The following is a 17,771-nucleotide window of genomic DNA, read 5'->3' on the forward strand; positions in this document are numbered from 1 at the left end:
ATTTCACAAAGTGCTTTGGGAAGTGAGATTTATGTTCACATCAAAAAGCAAACTGAAGGGGGGGGACCCCACACTCTCCCTATAGGAAATAATTCAGAAAGCTTTTCCCTGTCCCCCAGCATTAAATAACAGGGAAAGACATTTGCCCTGGTTAAATCAGGCAGAATTTAAAGGCAGAAGAACAGGGCAAGTAAAAAGAAAGGTACCGTATTTTTTGCTCTATAAGACTCACTTTTTCCCTCCTAAAAAGTAAGGGGAAATGTGTGTGCGTCTTATGGAGCGAATGCAGGCTGCGCGGCTATCCCAGAAGCCAGAACAGCAAGAGGGATTGCTGCTTTCACTGTGCAGCGATCCCTCTTGTTGTTCTGGCAGCGATCCCTCTTGTTGTTCTGGCTTCTGAGATTCAGAATTTTTTTTTTCTTCTTTTCCTCCTCCCAACACTAGGTGCGTCTTGTGGTCTGGTGCATCTTACAGAGCGAAAAATATGGTAGCAACCCTAGGAGGGGGGCTATTTTTGGCCGAAGCATCCACACACAATCCAGAGCAGTTATCACACAAGCCTTGTGGTTTAATACATGAGTTTATTAATAACCTAGGAGGGTGGGGGAAGAGGGCAAAACATGAGATGGCTAATTTATTTTGCATGACGTCCTGTGGCAAAGCGAGTGAAACGCAAGCGAATGTGGGCAGTTGAAACGCAGGGCGGGCAAAATCCAGTCAGCATTTCTTTTCACCCTTCAGAAAACACCCGCATGAACTCAACAGGTGCTCCCTGTTCCTCCAGCCCCACAGCGCCAAAAACAAAACAAAAAACCCATCACAGTGGCAGAATTTCTGCCTGCAAGCAGTTCTAAAGCACCCCCAGGCCTCTGTCAGGAAGGTGGAAGATGGAAGGCCTATGATTGGCAACCCAGTTAGTGGTGAGGAACATCAAAGTCTGGCAAGGGGCTAGTCCTGTTAGAGGAGGAGCTTCGGCTGCAACTTCACCTGGTGCTTGGGGAGAGAAATTTAGCATGTTCCAGCCACACGAAGAGAACCTGGAGTTTCAGGTTTCAAAGTGTTTCCACTTTAGTGTTGACACCCATGACGGCCCTCTCCTTTCTGTTGTGACGTTCTCCTCCACTGCCCATGAGTTGCAAGGAAATGGTGGCTGCTGGTTCCTAGAAAATACAGCTGATTGCCCTGAATTAGGAAATTGCATTCCAGGGGGCTGGGCTAAATGACCCTCAAGTTCCCCTCCATTTCTACAATTCTAGGATTCGATGGGCTGGATTATTAGGCGAGGTGCAGCCTGCCTCCATCACCCTCGGGTCCCCTTGTCCCTTGATGAGCAAGGTGATAACTCAGGGGTTTGTTTTGCCCGTTGCAAAAAGAAAATCGACACCCCATGCCGAGCAGAAGAGACAGTTCTGCAGTCTGAAGAAACGATGGCAGAGGAACACGTGCATTATTGCATGGCAGAATTTATTCTGGCATACTAATTTGGAGGGTGACGAAGGCTGCTGACCCTTCCCCTCGCTTGCTCCTCCAACCTCTCTGACTTCTGGCACTCTTTCAAGCACATCTTGGCAATCCTTAGGGGCTAGAAACCTGGCTAAGGCAAAGCAAAAGGAAAGAAAACATAGTGATCTGGAAGCTGGTTCCTGTGCCTCTTCTGCATTCCAGAAGAACGGCAGAGAGCAGGCACAGCTAAGCTTGGCAAGAGAGGGCTTGCTGCAAGGGAAGGAAATGCGGGGGGAAACATGGATCCCACTAAGGATAGGTGAATCTGTCCATTTCAGTTCCTCATTTTCCAGTCTTGAGTGGAGTTGACCATATCTCCACACCACAAGTGGTTGTGTTGCTGTTCCTTAAGTCCTTGTGAAAATTCGCCAGCATTTTCACACAACGTTCTATTCTGCAATTTTGCTTCATGCATCCGGTTTTTGCAAAGATTCGTGTGTGTGGTTTTTGCAACACAATGCATTATTGTGTGTTATTTCCTCTAATATATATGCATGTTTATGCACAGTTATGGATTTCTGCACTTGACTGGAGAACTGCATTGCAAAATTCAGAGAAGGGCAAATTTTGAAAGATGGCTGCGGTTCGGTTCACCTGCCGTTTTCAGAATGTGCAAATTGGGTACGTTCGCCTTGAAACATGAACTGAATCAGACACCTCTCCCTCCCCCTCCTGATCCCTATGCAAAAGACCAACAGATCTTTGGCACAGCAGGCTTGGGCAAAGCTGTTCCAAAGGGAACATAGAAAGGTGAGCCAATCCTCCATATTAGTTTCCCTTTGATCGCTGCTCTCTCTCTCTCTCTCTCTCTCTCTCTCTCTCTCTCTCTCTCTCACATACACACACACACACACACACAGGTTTGTGGCTCGCATAAAGGAAGACGGCTTAACGGGCCTGCAGGAAGCGCCTCAAGGACGTGGTTCAAAAGAACCGCAGTAGCAATGGAGTAGACTGGAAGGGCGGTTGGAATGTGGACGGCGAGCAGCGCAGCCAGCCACTGTGGGATGCGGCCAACACCAATCCGTGGAGATTTCTCCCTGTAGAAAGGGAAGCCTTTGAGGTCCACCAGGCCTCCACTCTGCTCCCAAGCAAGCGTGTAGGTGTGACCCACATTTTCCTCTCCCCCACGGCTCCGCTGACTTCACGGCACTTATCTGACTTGGCCCTAGATAGCCGTGGCAACTCAATGAACCCCTAAGTGGCCCCTTTTCCTTCCGGTTGCTCCAGGGAGAGGGTGTGTTTAAGCCACTCTGAGGCTACAGCAGTTGATCTCAGCATGAATGGGGCCCTTGGAAGGCGTAGGAAGAGAATGGTTATGGAAACAGTGCCAGGTTTGTCAAAGTCACTGGTAAAGGTGTGTGGCATCTTGCCCTCTGGTGACTGCAGGGTCTGTAGGAAGCCAGTGATTTCTGGGGAGGTTAGGAGCCCTTTCCAGTTAGCCAGGACATGTCTCCAGTTCTACAGGAAAGACAAAACCAACAAACAAAGCAGGATCATTGTAGCAATACTTTCTCAACTCCCAAACCAGCCGCACAAACCTTGGAGTGGAGGAAGGCAATGTTTTTGAAGCAGACTGAAAGCACAAAGAGCAAAGAATCATAGAAATAGACCTGTCGAGTTGGAAGGTGTGGGAAATTGCAGTCAAACATAACTATACACGAGCGCTAGTTAGTGCATGAAGGGGTTAAGACCATAGATTTCTGTTCCTAGACTCAGCTAGGTCATGACCCCTCTCCTCCATGAGGGAGGAAGTAAAGCTGTTTTCTCTTCCTTTCCCTCACTTCTTTTCCTGCCATGGACCAGAGCGAACATGTCTGAACTTGATCCAAGTTCAGACATCATATCTGAAACTATATTGTGTATTTTGTGCCCAAGAGTAAATTGGGTGCTGCATGGAACAATGCATGAATCAGACCTTTGGCTTTAGTAAGTAAAGCTTTTAAACTTACTTAAGAGTGTGTGGTCTGTTCATTGCTAGAGAGGTAGAGGGAGGGGCAAGAGTTTTAAGGCAGATGAATCAGGATAAGCAAAAGAGTTTAACAACCTATAATCCACACTATCCTGCTGCTGCAGAGTGTTTTTAAACTTCCTCTCCAGTAAAGGGGAGTCTACCACCTTCTGAGGTCATCCGTTTCATTGTCCAATGGCTCTTAGTGCCAGAAAGTTCCTACTAATGTATCACTGGATCAAATTCATCTATTTTATGAATTGAACCAAATAGTTTTAATTGAATCTTGAATGAACATGCACTTAATCCTTACCATTTTGAATTTTTTTCTATCATTTTCCTCAGTGGGTCATCCAAACTGCTGTTGTGAATAATCCTTTTTATAGGGCATGGTAGGGGGCACTGGGGGGTGAGCTTGTGGAAGCAAGGGAGCAGCGACCCCCAAAAGTTTGAAAACCACTGATTTAAACAGATTAAAAAGCGAAAGATGGGTTGGGGGAAGAGAACAACTCCCCCAAACTAGCAAGCTGAAGAGACACTGACTAAAATATACCTACTTGCCATAGCGGATGAAGAGCCTTAAATTGCAGCAGTAAAGAAAGAGAAAGAAAAAGAAAGTAAGAAAGGAGAGAAGAAGAGACTCAATATTTGCTACCAGTGGGACTGACCGACTTCACAGCTCATACTCAGGACTACATATTCTTCCTCAGTTCTAAAAAATTTAAAGCCCTGCACAGAGCTAGTCCACTTCTCTGGCTTCCCACTACAACCGTAATGGCTAGAAACTTGGCTTTGTTTTTCAAGTGGAAATTATCAACATTATAGGCCAAATTCTGAGCTTATAATATTGATAATCTCGGCTTCCGCTTTAAAAGTTTTGCAGGATACATATTGGTGGGGGGTGTTTCCCCAAAGTTTATTCAATAACCGTTGCTCACAGGAAGCATAGCTGTCAAGCGTCCCTTATTTGGCGGGACAGTCCCTTATCCCAGCACCATGTCCCGCTGCTGTCCCTTATTGATGATGTCCCTTAAATTTTCCGGGTTTCAAAGGAAGCAGCTCCTCTCCCTCCCTCCCTGCTGGCCAGGGAAGAGGGAGGCTCCAACTGTGCTGCTTGGCTGTGTTGCTCACCCAATAAGGAGTCTAAGAACGACTGGGGGGGTGGAGCTTGCATGCCTTGTGCCGATCAAATCGGCTGCGTTGCTGGGGACTCGCCTTTGCTCAGCATTTCCCAGCGGAGAGGTGACGTGGTTTTCCTTGCTGCATCCCCTTTACTGGGTTGCTGCGCTGTGGGAACCACCACTTGAGGCTTCGTTTGGCTGCTGGCTGACTAAAATCCCTTATTTTGGGTGCTGATCCCTTATTTTCGAGGCTGCTGGTCCCTTATTTTCAAATCTGTAAGTTGACAGCTATGACAGGAAGTTGTTCACACCTCTTCCTACTGGAAAATCAGCCAACCTAGCTCCTGATTTTTCACTCAGTGCTGGCCCAATGCTGATCAAGGAAGTGAGCTCCCCCCACCCAATATAACTACATCCATTTCCGGGAGGGGGGTGGATTCACCTGCCTCACAAGTGGGAAATGGACGAGAGCTCTGCCAGAAAAGAAAAACAAAGAAGCAGCAGGTAAACATTTCGTCTGATACTCACAAGCTTGAGGACTAGAACCTTGCGTTTAAAATGAGTGACAAGATCCACCAGATCTGTACCCCACATTATGCTCTGTTTGTGGGGCAGTTGTGGGACACAGACAGCCCGGACCAGATTGATGCCCTTTAAAACTTGGTGGTGGATCAGCACTTGAAACCCCCTTTTACTTTTTGGGCTGTCAATCAACTTTTCAATGAGGAAAGAAAACCAAACAGTGGGTGCTTTGAGGGAAAGGCCGGTCTCAAACCGGCGGTTGCAACTTACTCCACATCTCGTTTCCGGATGGCCCTGCCAGTTCCCATGACATCTGCAACCTTGGAGACCAGAGGGTCGTAGTTCATGCTTGCCACGGCAAGCACCTCTTCATTCCTGCAACGAAAGATGTGAGGATTTGGAGACTGACAGAGAAGGAGAGGTTGAGATCACAGAATCCCTGACAGATGGCCACCCAGCCTCTCAAAATCTCCAATGAAGGGGGACAAACAGAAGAAGACACCTTCACCCTGGTATGGCTCCCCTTTATCACATACACAGCCCAACAAGACAATGACAGCAATCCACCAACAGTATACAAATCAATATGGCTAACCTGATCCAAAACACCCACCCACCCCACTCACACATGAAAACAAATACCACCACAGCCAACCACAAACAAACAAGGCCAACCACAACCTCTCTCACCACCAAAGGAACACAAGTGAACAGCAGAGAACCTGCACAAGCAACGCTGACACCAAACCCTACATACACTAAGCAAAATAGAAACATCGCCACCTGACCCCCACCCATCTTCCACCCCTCTCCCCCTTTTCTTCCTAATGTCTCAACAAACGAAACTGATTTGTAAAAATGTTATGTGGCAAACATACAAGAGAGAGACATTACACATACTTCTGCAAATCAAGAAAATCTTTAATAAAAATACAAAACAAAACAAAACAAAATCTCCAATGAAGGAGAGCCTTCTGAGGGAGTCCATTCCACTGCTGAACAACTCTTACCACCAGAAAGGTCTTCCTAATCACTGGTGCGAGGTATGGGGCGCTAGAGGCTCTAGCCCCCTCAATATTTTGAATCAGGGAACCCAGCCCTCTCAATATTGTGGGGGCTGACATCCCCTGTCACAGTTGGGTACCCTCTGTGCACCCCAGCCTCCACCTGGGAGCCAGAAGGGGGCTGGGACGAGCGAGGGCGAAGATTGCCCTCTGTGTGTCCCACCCCTCATGATGCCACCCCCCATATGCCATGGGGAGAAGGAGGCCGAGCAGCAGAGCCAAGCACTGAACTCCGCCTTGTTGCAGGAATTTATATATAGGTGTGGGGGGGGGGGGTTGCCCCTCCAGCAGATATCATGCACTACCAAAATCAGCACAATCACTTTTGTGACTTTTGTGATTTGTCCCCACAAAACACTTCACCAGTTTCTACCTATCTATTCAAAGGGCCTCTGCTGTACTGGCTCACTGGGAAAACTTCAGAAATTCATATAGACATGTGAGCTCAGCTACTCAGAAGCCCCTCTGCCTGAGTGATAATTCCTGGCATCCTGATACCTGAGTGCCAGACAGGTAGCCGTTCCAGAAATAACAAACCCAGATGAAGACAAAAGGGTGTGATTAACTTGGCTGGGAAACAGGGAAATGTAAATATCTCTTTTGTTACGCTTGATGGGTGTTTGGTGGAGGGTAAGGGGAACCATGGGGCAGGGTCCAGGACGCTCAGATTACTGCCACCAGACCTCTCCTTTCATGATGTAACCATGATGTATTAGTGATGTAGTTTGGGGGGGTGTAGCATGGGGATTAGCAGCTAATAAAAGTTTGGGTTCTTTTTTTGTTGGGGCTTCCATCATCTTTCACCTTGTGGCAGGTGGGAGTCCTGTTGTGACAGTCTTCAATAAAGACCAAGCTTACTGGCTTCTGTTTTGCTCTGGTATTCCTGGCCGGTGTCCTTGTTTTTTGTCCAAGGGAGCCCTCAGATTTCTCGGTTAACAGCCTCCTTCTCCTCATGTGACATTGGGCGGGGAGGCGGAGCATGCGATGGTTCCGCCTCCATCTCCCCGCCACACAACCCACTAGGGCGGATGCACCACGTGACATCACATGACATGTCATGTGATGCACGCCTCCCACGTGGGAGGCAAGCTGGCACCTTTGTTCCTAATGTTTAGTTGGAGTCTCCTTTCTTGTCGTTTGACCTACTCCCTGGAAAAGCAGAAAACGAGCTTGCTCCATGTGACAGCCCTTCAGATATTTGAAGCTGGCTCTCAAATCACCTCTCAGTCTTCTCTTTTCCGGGCTAAACCTACCCAACTTCCTCAGCCGTTCTTCATAAGACTTGGTTTCCAAAACCTTTGATCATCTTGGTCACTCTTATCAGGACACATTCCAATTTGTCAATATTTTTCTGAAACTGGGGTTCCCAGAACTGGACACAAGACTCCAGCTAGGGTCTCACCTGGGCAGAACAGAGCAGTACTATTACTTCCCATGATCTGGACATTAGATTTCTGTTGATGCAACCTAGAACTGCATTAGCTTTTTTTGCTGCATCACACTGCTGACTCATGTTGCTGATGCACGGAATGCCACTAAGTGGAGCACAGCCAGCACTTTTTGCAAATGCCCATCCTTACTTAACTTGGGTGCAGCTGCATCTTTGGAAAGACAAAGCAGCACTTACTTGGTGTAAAACGCCACAAACTTCAGTTCATCCAAGTCCCCCTGAATGATGACATCATCAAACCCCTCTCCATGACCTGGGAAATGAAAAGAGAAATAACACTAATTTATTGCAAGGGTCGGGGGATGTGGATGGCGCTGTGGGTTAAACCACAGAGCCTAGGACTTGCCGATCGGAAGGTCGGCGGTTCAAATCCCTGCGACGGGGTGAGCTCCCGTTGCTCGGTCCCTGCTCCTGCCAACCTAGCAGTTTGAAAGCACGTCAAAGTGCAAGTAGATAAATAGGTACTGCTCCGGTGGGAAGGTAAACAGTGTTGCCATGCACTGCTCTGGTTTGCCAGAAGCGGCTTAGTCATGCTGGCCACATGTACGCTGTACGCCAGCTCCCTTGGCCAATAAAGCGAGATGAGCCCCAGAGTCGGTCACGACTGGACCTAATGGTCAGGGGTCCCTTTACCTTTACCTTTATTGCAGGGGTGAGGAACTTGTACAACCGCCCTAGCAAGGACAGCCAATGGCCAGGGATAGATCTTCCTCCAAAGTCTTGCAGTGAAGAAGACTTGGCCTTGCTCTTACCGTCAGACCTGGGTGGGCCGTTCACTCACCTGCATAGCGGATGCTCTTGCCAAACATGGCTGTCCACAGGTATGGGACTGTGCTGATTTCGGTCCCATGTGCCAACATGTTCAGCGCGGCAATACGTCCTGGAATGTGGAGGAAGAGCAGCAGCACATTGCCCAATGCTCCATACAGTTGATTGATGTCTACAGCACCAGCCACCCAGCTATGCAGCCCTCCCTGATTCCCCAAACCAGCTGTGTAGACCCTCCTAGAATCTGAAATCGCACTCTCTTTTAGGGGTGGTTTAGGCCAACTGTTAGTCTTGGACTTTGCTATTTTAACCCATGTGTAACTTGTCATTTTGCATTTCTTAGTACATAAAGTATTGATCTGATGTGCAGAGATCTTTCCTATTCTAATTAATTCAAGAGGGTTCTGGAAGCTTCTCTGTAAGAAAAAAACAATCAAAAGGTTCATGATGTTTGGGTTATTCCTTCAGAGAAGCTGCGTACAGCTGGTTTAAACTGTTTCTCTTATCTCTTTCTGTCAAGGTTATGCTGACTACAGTGGTACCTCGGGTTAAGTACTTAATTCGTTCCGGAGGTCCGTACATAACCTGAAACTGTTCTTAACTTGAAGCACCACTTTAGCTAATGGGGCCTCCTGCTGCTGCCACACCGCTGGAGCACGATTTCTGTTCTCATCCTGAAGCAAAGTTCTTAACCTGAAGCACTATTTCTGGGTTAGCAGAGTGTGTAATCTGAAGCGTATGTAACCTGAAGCGTATGTAACCCGAGGTACCATTGTATAAAAATAAGGTTAGAAGGAACCTGGGTTTCACTTTCTCTTTATATCTCTTTTTCCTGCTGGTGTGGTGTTCTTTTTAAAAAAAAAAAAAAAAAATTATTAGAGTTTCCAATAAAAGCATATAAGCACAAACAACAATAAAAACATACACAAACAAAAAGCAAAAAACAAGTATAATTTCAAACCTTATTTTCTTAAACCTAATTTCCCCGACCTCCTCATACCTCCCCCTTCTGTATTCTAATTTCATTATCTAATCAGCAAATCCATTCCCTTGTTTCCCATAGTTTTTGATAATTCTGTTCTTTTTCCTTAATCAACACCCCTGAAAACCACATAATTTTTAAACCCATGTCCTTCTAGCCTTCATTAATTTTGTAGTATTTACTAAGATAGTCTTTAAATTTCTTCCAATCTTCTTCCACTGTCTCTTTCTCCTGGTCTCGGATTCGGTGTTCTGTACATAGTATGCTTAGCGTTAAGGTTTAGACTTATTATAAGTTATTGTAAGTTTAAGTTAAGTTAAGTCTGCTGCAACTGGATTTCTTATGGACTGTGCCAATCCTGAATGTACTGGATTTGTGACCATTATGCCCATTTGCCTTCAGTGGCAGTAAAGCTCTGCTGGATGAAATACAATTGCCTGTGGTCTGTTTTGGGGGGGAATCCTGCAACGTGTTTTAAGTTTTTACTCTGCTAACTATATGTTAGAATCTGCTCTGAATCAATACTGAGTAGAATTGAATGACATAACTACCTATTTCTAATCTTTTAATTTCCACTGGTTGCTATAACCATTCTCTCTGCTTTGTATTTGTTAGAAAATGAAATTTTTAAATGACAAAAGAAGAAACAAGAAACTGAGCGTCACCCACCGTGCATGTGAGCCATCTGCCAATGAGGGATGTTCACTTTCTTGTTGTTCCTCAGCACCAGTGGAAATGCAACAGCGTCGCCGGCTGCAAAAACTCCTGGGATGTTGGTCTGCATCATCTGGAAGGGAGGAGGAAAGAACCTCGTGGGTTAACGGCACATCTGCTGTGTGTGGCAGAGCACTTGCACTGGGCTCCAGCCTGCCTTCCGTACCCCGGTTTTACCTTGTTCACCACGATGAAACCTTTGGAGTCCACGTTAATGCCACTCTGCTTCAAGAAGCCCGTCGCTGGGGTTGCACCTGCCCAGAAAGGGAGACAGGAATGTTGTCAGTGGGAGGGCTGTGCCTAAGCAACTTCACCATAGAATCACAGAATTCGAGAGTTGGCAGGGACCCTCTGAATCACCTAGTCCAGGGCATAGCTGTCAACGTTCCCCCTTTTTAAAGGGAAATTCCCTTATTCCGAATAGGATTCCTCGCAAGAAAAGGGAAAAGTTGACAGCTATGGTCCAGGGGTCAGCAAACTTTTTCAGCAGGGGGCTGGTCCACTGTCCCTCAGACCTTGTGGGGGGGTCAGATTATATTTGGGGGGGTGAATGAATTTCTATACCCCACAAATATCCCAGAGATGCATTTTAAATAAAAGCACACATTCTACTCATGTAAAAACAAGCTGATTCCCAGACCATCCGTGGGCCGGATTTAGAAGGCGATTGGGCCAGATTCGGCCCCCGAGCCTTAGTTTGCCTAACTATGACCTAGTCCAACCCGCAGGAATATGCAGCTGTCCCAAACGGGAATCAAACTTGCAGCTTTGGCAAGATCAGCACCATGCTCTAACCAACTGAGCTATCCAGGCCAACATGAGCACCACCGGCCTGGCCCTAAGTCCCAGCATCTGACCGCCCCCTGCCTCCAATAATAATTCTCGGCTTCTTGGCCAAAAGCAGGCGCCTTGACTGTACTCTTTTCAGCACCTGCTATAAAAAAACAACGACTAGGCAAACCTACCCAGACATGTAGAATGTTGCTGTATATTTTCATCTGCTTTTAATTTATTGCTGATTTTATTTTTTTGAATGTTTTTACTGATCATTCTATTGTTTTCTTCTTTTTGCAAACCGCTTTGAGGCATTGTTGTTGACGTTTTACAATCCGGCGGAATATGAACTTTACAAAATAGATAAGCAACCTAGTTGATTAGGAATTTACAGTAGCGGTGCACAAAATTTTCCCACTGCATTCCCCGCCCCGGCTGTTCTCCATCAATGAATGAGAAAGGGAAATGCGAAAGTGTTTTGTTGCAAAAGATATCATTGCAATGGATGGTCCACAGGTAGGGTGCATAGCAGCCCATGCCCCCCCCCATATGAAGGATTCCAAAGAAGTAAAGTTTTGTATGGCCACCTACCTATGCCTATGACGCAGACATCGGCTCGGAGGACTTTGCCACTTTTCAGTACAACCTCCTTTAGCTTCAAGGGAGAGGGAAAAAAAGTAGGAAATGGTAGTAATTGGAAAGACGAGCCGCAGCCCATTTTGCCCAGATCTTACACCCTTTTCTTTCATTCACAGGGTAGTCCACCCCACACTGTGAAACCAGGAAATAAAGAATGGAAAAGTTGTCCTATGAAACCATTCCCCAAAACACCCTCCGAGTGTTTTGGATGCATGGTGCTGATGGGAGTTGTAGTTCAAAACCTTTGGAGGGCGTGAGGTTGGGGAAGGCTGCTGTAGGCTATACCACTCGTGGGTCTAGTGAGAAATGTGGCTGTACCTGCACTAGGATGGGCGATATCAGGTTTTCAACATCATGATATATCACCAGCTAAAACATCGCAATTTACCGATATACAGTGGTACCTCTGGATGCGAATGGGATCCATTCCGGAGCCCCGTTCGCATCCTGAGCAGAACACAACCCACATCTCTGGGTCTGCACATGCATGGGTCATGATTCGCCGCTTCTGTGCATGCATGTGACGTCATTTTGAGCGTCTGCGCATGCATGAGCAGCGAAACCCAGAAGTAATGCGTTCCATTACTTCCAGGTCGCCGTGGAGCACAACACTCAACCTGAAGCAACTTCAACCTAAGGTATGACTGTGTGTGTGTGTGTATACCGAAATAAGGATGGAGCTATGTAAGGCATTGGCTGGCTTCACAGTTTCCCCCAAATGTTGATTTTTGCATGGCACACAGACACGTCATGATTTGCAATATGTTCCCAGGTCAAAAAGTATGAAACCAATATCACGATATGGACTTCCCACTGGTTCTGGATGGCATATCAATATATGGCGCAGTCCTAACCTGCACTGCCATTTTGAACAAAGGAAGCTGCAGTCAAACTCATCATTAAAATAGCCACCTACATCATCAGACCCACTGAGCCCCCACTGCTCTCTTTGCTCATCTCTCGGCACCCTGCACATCTACTTTTCCCAGGATGCATTTATTATTTCCATTGTGACTTGCATTTATCTCCCACCATTTTCTCCAAGGAACTCAAAGTGGCACACATGATTCCCCCTCTCCTCATTTAATTCCCACAACAAGCCTGTGAGGTAGGATGAAAGAGGCAGCAACTGGCCCAAACTCACCTAGTGAATTTCACGGCTGACTCGGGAATCGAACCCTGGTCTCCCAGGTCCTAGTTCTAACAGTTTAACCACTACACTACTCTGGCTCTCTCTTATGGAACCATTTGTGTATGTACATGCATGGGTTGTTGTTTATTTACTAGGGGCTGCCACCCCTGCTCTCGCCACACGGCAAGCCTGCCTACCCCTTGCCCCTCCCCCCCTCACCTGACCACACTTCCCCTTCTTTTACACCTCACTTATCCCCTCCACAGCTCCCCCCAAGCCCCTCCACCCTCTCCTCCACCGCCTTTTAAAGTGTCGTGATGCTGTCAGAAGCTCCCAGCTGGCTGCCCAGGAAATTATAAAGACAAGGGAAAGTTTCTTACAGTCCTTTTTTAGTTCAAACTTTACAGAGAGAGGCTATAGAACCCAGCCTCTTGGATAATGGCATTGTCCCAAGTGAATCTCCACCCTCCGTCTCTCCCACTTTCTCATTCATCTCCTCTACGGGTGCTGCTACGTTCCCTCTGTCTTTGAGCTCTTTGCTCTCCTACTTTTAAGGCCCGCCAGGTTCCAGCAGATGGTGGGTCTGGAATGCTTTCTAATGACAACGTGTCAGCTGGGTGTTGTTCTGGCTCTCCCATGTTTCCCAACTTTCCCCTTCATCTGCCTCTGAGATGTGACCTCCCTCAAACTCCTGTTGTCAATCTATATTGTCTTCCTCTTCCTCCTCCCTGGAAGGGTCAGGATGGGAAGGTGGTCTCTGTCGGGATTCACAGAATGCTGTGTGAGGTAGCAAGTCTGCAGGCTTGAATTTGCTAGCTGATGCAACTGGTGGAAGCAATCAGCCAGCAATACTTTCTGTGGAAGTGCTGAGTCAGAAAGACTTAGGAGTAATGTGCTGTCAGTTGATTGGCTGGCATCAGTTTAAAAGGGAAACCTGTCCAGCAGTAGTTGTGGTGGTGTAGAAAAGTGTGGTCAGAGAGGTAGAGATAGAAAGGCCTTCCTATTTGCCTTAAGGTACAGCCAGGTACCCTGTTTGACTGTATGAACTGCTTCCGTAATATAGCCTATATATATATTTGTATATATAAAGGTAAAGGGACCCCTGACCATTAGGTCCAGTTGTGACCAACTCTGGGGTTGCAGCGCTCATCTCGCTTTATTGGCCAAGGGAGCCAGCGTACAGCTTCCGGGTCAGGTGGCCAGCATGACTAAACCGCTTCTGGTGAACCAGAGCAGCACACGGAAACACCGTTTACCTTTCCGCCGAAGCGGTACCTATTTATCTACTTGCACTTTGACAGGCTTTCGAACTGCTAGGTTGGCAGGAGCAGAGACCGAGCAACAGGAGCTCACCCCGTTGCGGGGATTTGAACCACTGACCTTCTGATCGGCAAGCCCAAGAGGCTCTGTGGTTTAGACCACAGCACCACCCGCGTCCCTTTTATAATAATAATAATAATAATAATTTATTATTTGTACCCCGCCCATCTGGCTGGGTTTCCCCAGCCACTCTGGGCGGCTTCCAACAGAGATAAAAAATACACTAAAATGTCACATATTAAAAACTTCCCTGAACAGGGCTGCCTTCAGATGTCTTCTGAATGTCAGGTAGTTGTCCATCGCCTTGACATCCGATGGGAGGGCATTCCACAGGGCGGGCGCCACCACCGAGAAGGCCCTCTGCCTGGTTCCCTGCAACTTGGCCTCTCGCAGTGAGGGAACCGCCAGAAGGCCCTCGGAGCTGGACCTCAGTGTCCGGGCAGAACGATGGGGGAGGAGACGCTCCTTCAGATATACTGGACCGAGGCCATACTTTTATTTGTATATATAGCTCACAATAAATATACTGCACTGAAGAACCTGGAACTCTGAGCATTTCTGCTAAAGCACCGCGAAGAATTTGTGACAATCTCCACCATTCCTCCTCTACCCCATCCCTAACTTAAAGGAAGCAGGGTCTTCATGCAACAGCTGGCTCAACTACTGTGTGAGAAGCCCCGCTCCCCAATCTCTGCAGCTAACCCTTGCTGCAGTTGGATTGGCTGCCCACTGGCCACTCTGCAAACTGCAGAGCGTGACGACACCATTATGTTTCTATGTATATAGGAAGAAAAAAGAAGACCTCTGCAAGCAAACTTAGACAGCAGTGCCTCCACAGATGTCTTCCCCTCCCCTCCCAGTCACAGACTCTCAGGGAGTGTCCTAAACCTCTGAGCCCTGGTGCTGCATGGGACTATATTCTTTCTAGATCAATGCAAGGCATAGAATCGCCTTCCCATCAGCCCCAGCAGGCCAAGAAGCACAGAATGACAAAGGCAAAGACCTTGGAAATCCAACAGATGGTGCTCAAAGGTCATTGCACACAAACCGTACCTTGCCCTCCTGTTCCCGCAGTTCCGAGACTTCCGTCTGCATGTAGAATTTCACCCGATTGTTTTCAAACATCTGTCCATGAGCAAGCAAAAGAGAGAGAGAGAGAGAGAGAAGGCGAGGGAGGAAGAAGATTATGCATTAGCTCTGTACTGGTTCTCTTAAGCATAGGATTTTCTTTTTAAAGATAAATGGCCAGCAGTTGGGCCCCAATCCAGATCAGAACCCTAGCATGGCAGGGGGAGGGATTTTAACCATTCACACGACTATGGTCACATAGTGGCAGCAAATCACACAGTCACATAAAATTGCTGCCCCCCCCCAACAGATCAGGACTACAGTGGGAAACAAAGGGTTAAAGCCCTCTTCCCTGCATATTTTAATTAGGGGCTCTCCTTCCTTGGAGGTTTTTAAACAAATGTTTGTGTTTATCTGTCAGAGATTATCTAACTGTGATTCCTGCACTGCATGGAGTTGGATTAATGACCTTGAGGGTTCCATTCAACTTCACAGATATGATTCTATATTTGAATAATATGCGTAGCTAACTGGGTTTATGCCTTGTTAGTATATTTATTGCTTTTAAATAAATAAATAAAGCTACAGGGAACCAGGCAGAGGGCCTTCTCGGTAGTGGTGCCCGCCCTGTGGAACGCCCTCCCATCACATGTCAAAGAGATAAACCACTACCTGACATTTAGAAGACATTTGAAGGATGCACTGTTTAGGGAAGTTTTCAATGTGTGACATTTTAATGTATTTTTAATCTTTGTTGGAAGTTGCCCAGAGTGGCTGGGGAAACCCAGCCAGATGGGTGGGGTACAAATAATTATTACTACAGTTATTATTATTATTATTATTATTATTATTATTATTATTATTATTATACTTTGTATACCACTTAGAAGTCTATTTTTGGGTATTAAGCAGTATATAAAATAATAAATAGTGGCTTTTAACTGTATTTACTGATTATGTTATTGTTTTATTATCTATGTCAACCACACAGATGTTGTTTTTTTACAATCAAGTTGTGTGGATGTGAGCTCAGTCTGTAAAGTAGAAGATGTTTATATGCATGACTGCATACACGACTTAACACCTGTACATGCATTTGTCCTGGAAGACAACACTTTATGCTTAGTAATTGGTTTTTTAAAAAATAAAATCAGAAAAGTTTGTAATAAATAAAAAGTAGCGTATAAATATTACAGAATAAAATTAAATAAAGATAATAAAATAATCATAAATCCCCTTTATACTAGATTCAATAATGGAGCCTCGAATTATCGAACAGTTGGTCAAAACTTCCCTTCCTCACAGACATTCTTCAAAAAGAGGGAGCCGGAATAGCTCAGTTGGCCAGAGAATGGTTCTGATAATGCCAAGATTGCAGGTTTGATCCCTGCATGGGACAGCTACATATTCCTGTCTTGAAGGTGGTTGGATATTATTATTATTATTATTATTATTATTATTATTATTATTATTATTATTATTATTATTATTATTATTCCCTGCCCATCTGGCTGGGTTTGGTGACTTACAGCATATCTAAAAACATAATAAAAACATCAAGCCTGAAAAACTTCCCTTATTAGGTGTTATGTAGTGAAGTTTCACCCTGGGCCAGCAGGGGGATACTGTATATAGTTTTCACTCAGGTCTGTCGATAGTTTTCACTCAGGTCCACGTCAGTTATTTTAGGCGGGAACTCTGGGCTGTTGTTGCTACAATGTTGACAGCCGGCTGCCTATAAAAGCAGGCCGGCTGAGCTGTTTGCAGTCAGTTCTATTCCAGCTTATGAAATAAAGAGCTACTTGGAGAAATCGCTGTGTCGTCTGCTATGTCAACCCACAACTTAACATTAGGGCTGCCTTCAGATGTCATCTAAAAGTCAGATAGTTGCTTATTCCCTTGACATATGAATGGAATCTCCAAGAATAGAAGATTTTAGATTGGGCGATAGTTGGCCATATCGGCCGGGTCCAAAGATGTATTTTTTTAAAGAAGTGGTTTAATAACCACTCAGGGCCCCTTCCACCTTTACAATTCTATGATTCTAGGAGCTCTCACAGGTTAACTTTCCATATCTGTTGCTACCTTCATGATGGCTCGGCCAACCTTCTCCCCAAAGAACTTCTTGAAGGGAACTTCCTCCAGCTCCACCACAGAGACGGAATGGGCCTTCTCCGTGAGGTAAGCAGCAACTTCCATGCCTGGAAAACAGAAACGAGAAAAAGTAAAACCTTCCACGGAGGAAACCACACCACTTCCCGAAACAATACGTGAAATAAAGCGCAATTATCCATTGAAAATTCGCACTTCCCTGAATTTTATGATGCAGTTCTTCAACTATGCATACACAAAACATATACAGTGGTATCTCAGGTTAAGTACTTAATTCGTTCCGGAGGTCCGTTCTTAACCTGAAACTGTTCTTAACCTGAAGCACCACTTTAGCTAATGGGGCCTCCTGCTGCTGCTGTGCTGCCAGAGCACGATTTCTGTTCTCATCCTGAAGCAAAGTTCTTAACCCAAGGTACTATTTCTGGGTTAGTGGAGTCTGTAACCTGAAGCGTATGTAACCTGAAGCGTATGTAACCCAAGGTACCACTGTATTAGGGGAAAGCATGAAAAAAATGCGTATATTTGTGAAAATATAATACTAACATGCTTTACATAAGGAGATATTGTTTTGCAAAACAAAAAACACCCATAAATATTACACCAAATTGTGTAGGAGAATAAGCAGGAGAAAGTGCAATAAAAACGCCAATG

General features: G+C 46.0%; 1 protein-coding gene across 5 annotated transcripts in view; it reads right to left on the reverse strand.

Moving 5' to 3' along the window:
- Nucleotides 1-561: 561 nt before the first annotated feature.
- Nucleotides 562-17,771, reverse strand: part of AIFM3 (AIF family member 3) — a 60,646-nt gene continuing 43,436 nt past the window's right edge. For 3 of the 5 annotated variants that reach the window (XM_081841866.1, XM_081841864.1, XM_081841863.1), the window contains 10 exons: nucleotides 17,094-17,209; nucleotides 14,994-15,065; nucleotides 11,441-11,504; nucleotides 10,253-10,329; nucleotides 10,031-10,148; nucleotides 8,393-8,491; nucleotides 7,789-7,864; nucleotides 5,368-5,472; nucleotides 4,012-4,032; nucleotides 562-2,964 (listed from right to left, as the gene is read on the reverse strand). In XM_081841866.1, coding sequence (XP_081697992.1) covers nucleotides 2,925-2,964; nucleotides 4,012-4,032; nucleotides 5,368-5,472; nucleotides 7,789-7,864; nucleotides 8,393-8,491; nucleotides 10,031-10,148; nucleotides 10,253-10,329; nucleotides 11,441-11,504; nucleotides 14,994-15,065; nucleotides 17,094-17,209 — 788 coding nt within the window. In that variant the 3' untranslated portion in view covers nucleotides 562-2,924. The remainder of the gene's footprint in view (nucleotides 2,965-4,011; nucleotides 4,033-5,367; nucleotides 5,473-7,788; nucleotides 7,865-8,392; nucleotides 8,492-10,030; nucleotides 10,149-10,252; nucleotides 10,330-11,440; nucleotides 11,505-14,993; nucleotides 15,066-17,093; nucleotides 17,210-17,771) is intronic. The other 2 variants (XM_081841865.1, XM_081841867.1) reach the window with 1 other exon arrangement.

Source organism: Podarcis erhardii (genome assembly GCF_964252035.2).
Source record: "Podarcis erhardii genome assembly, chromosome: 15".
NCBI lineage: Eukaryota > Metazoa > Chordata > Lepidosauria > Squamata > Lacertidae > Podarcis > Podarcis erhardii.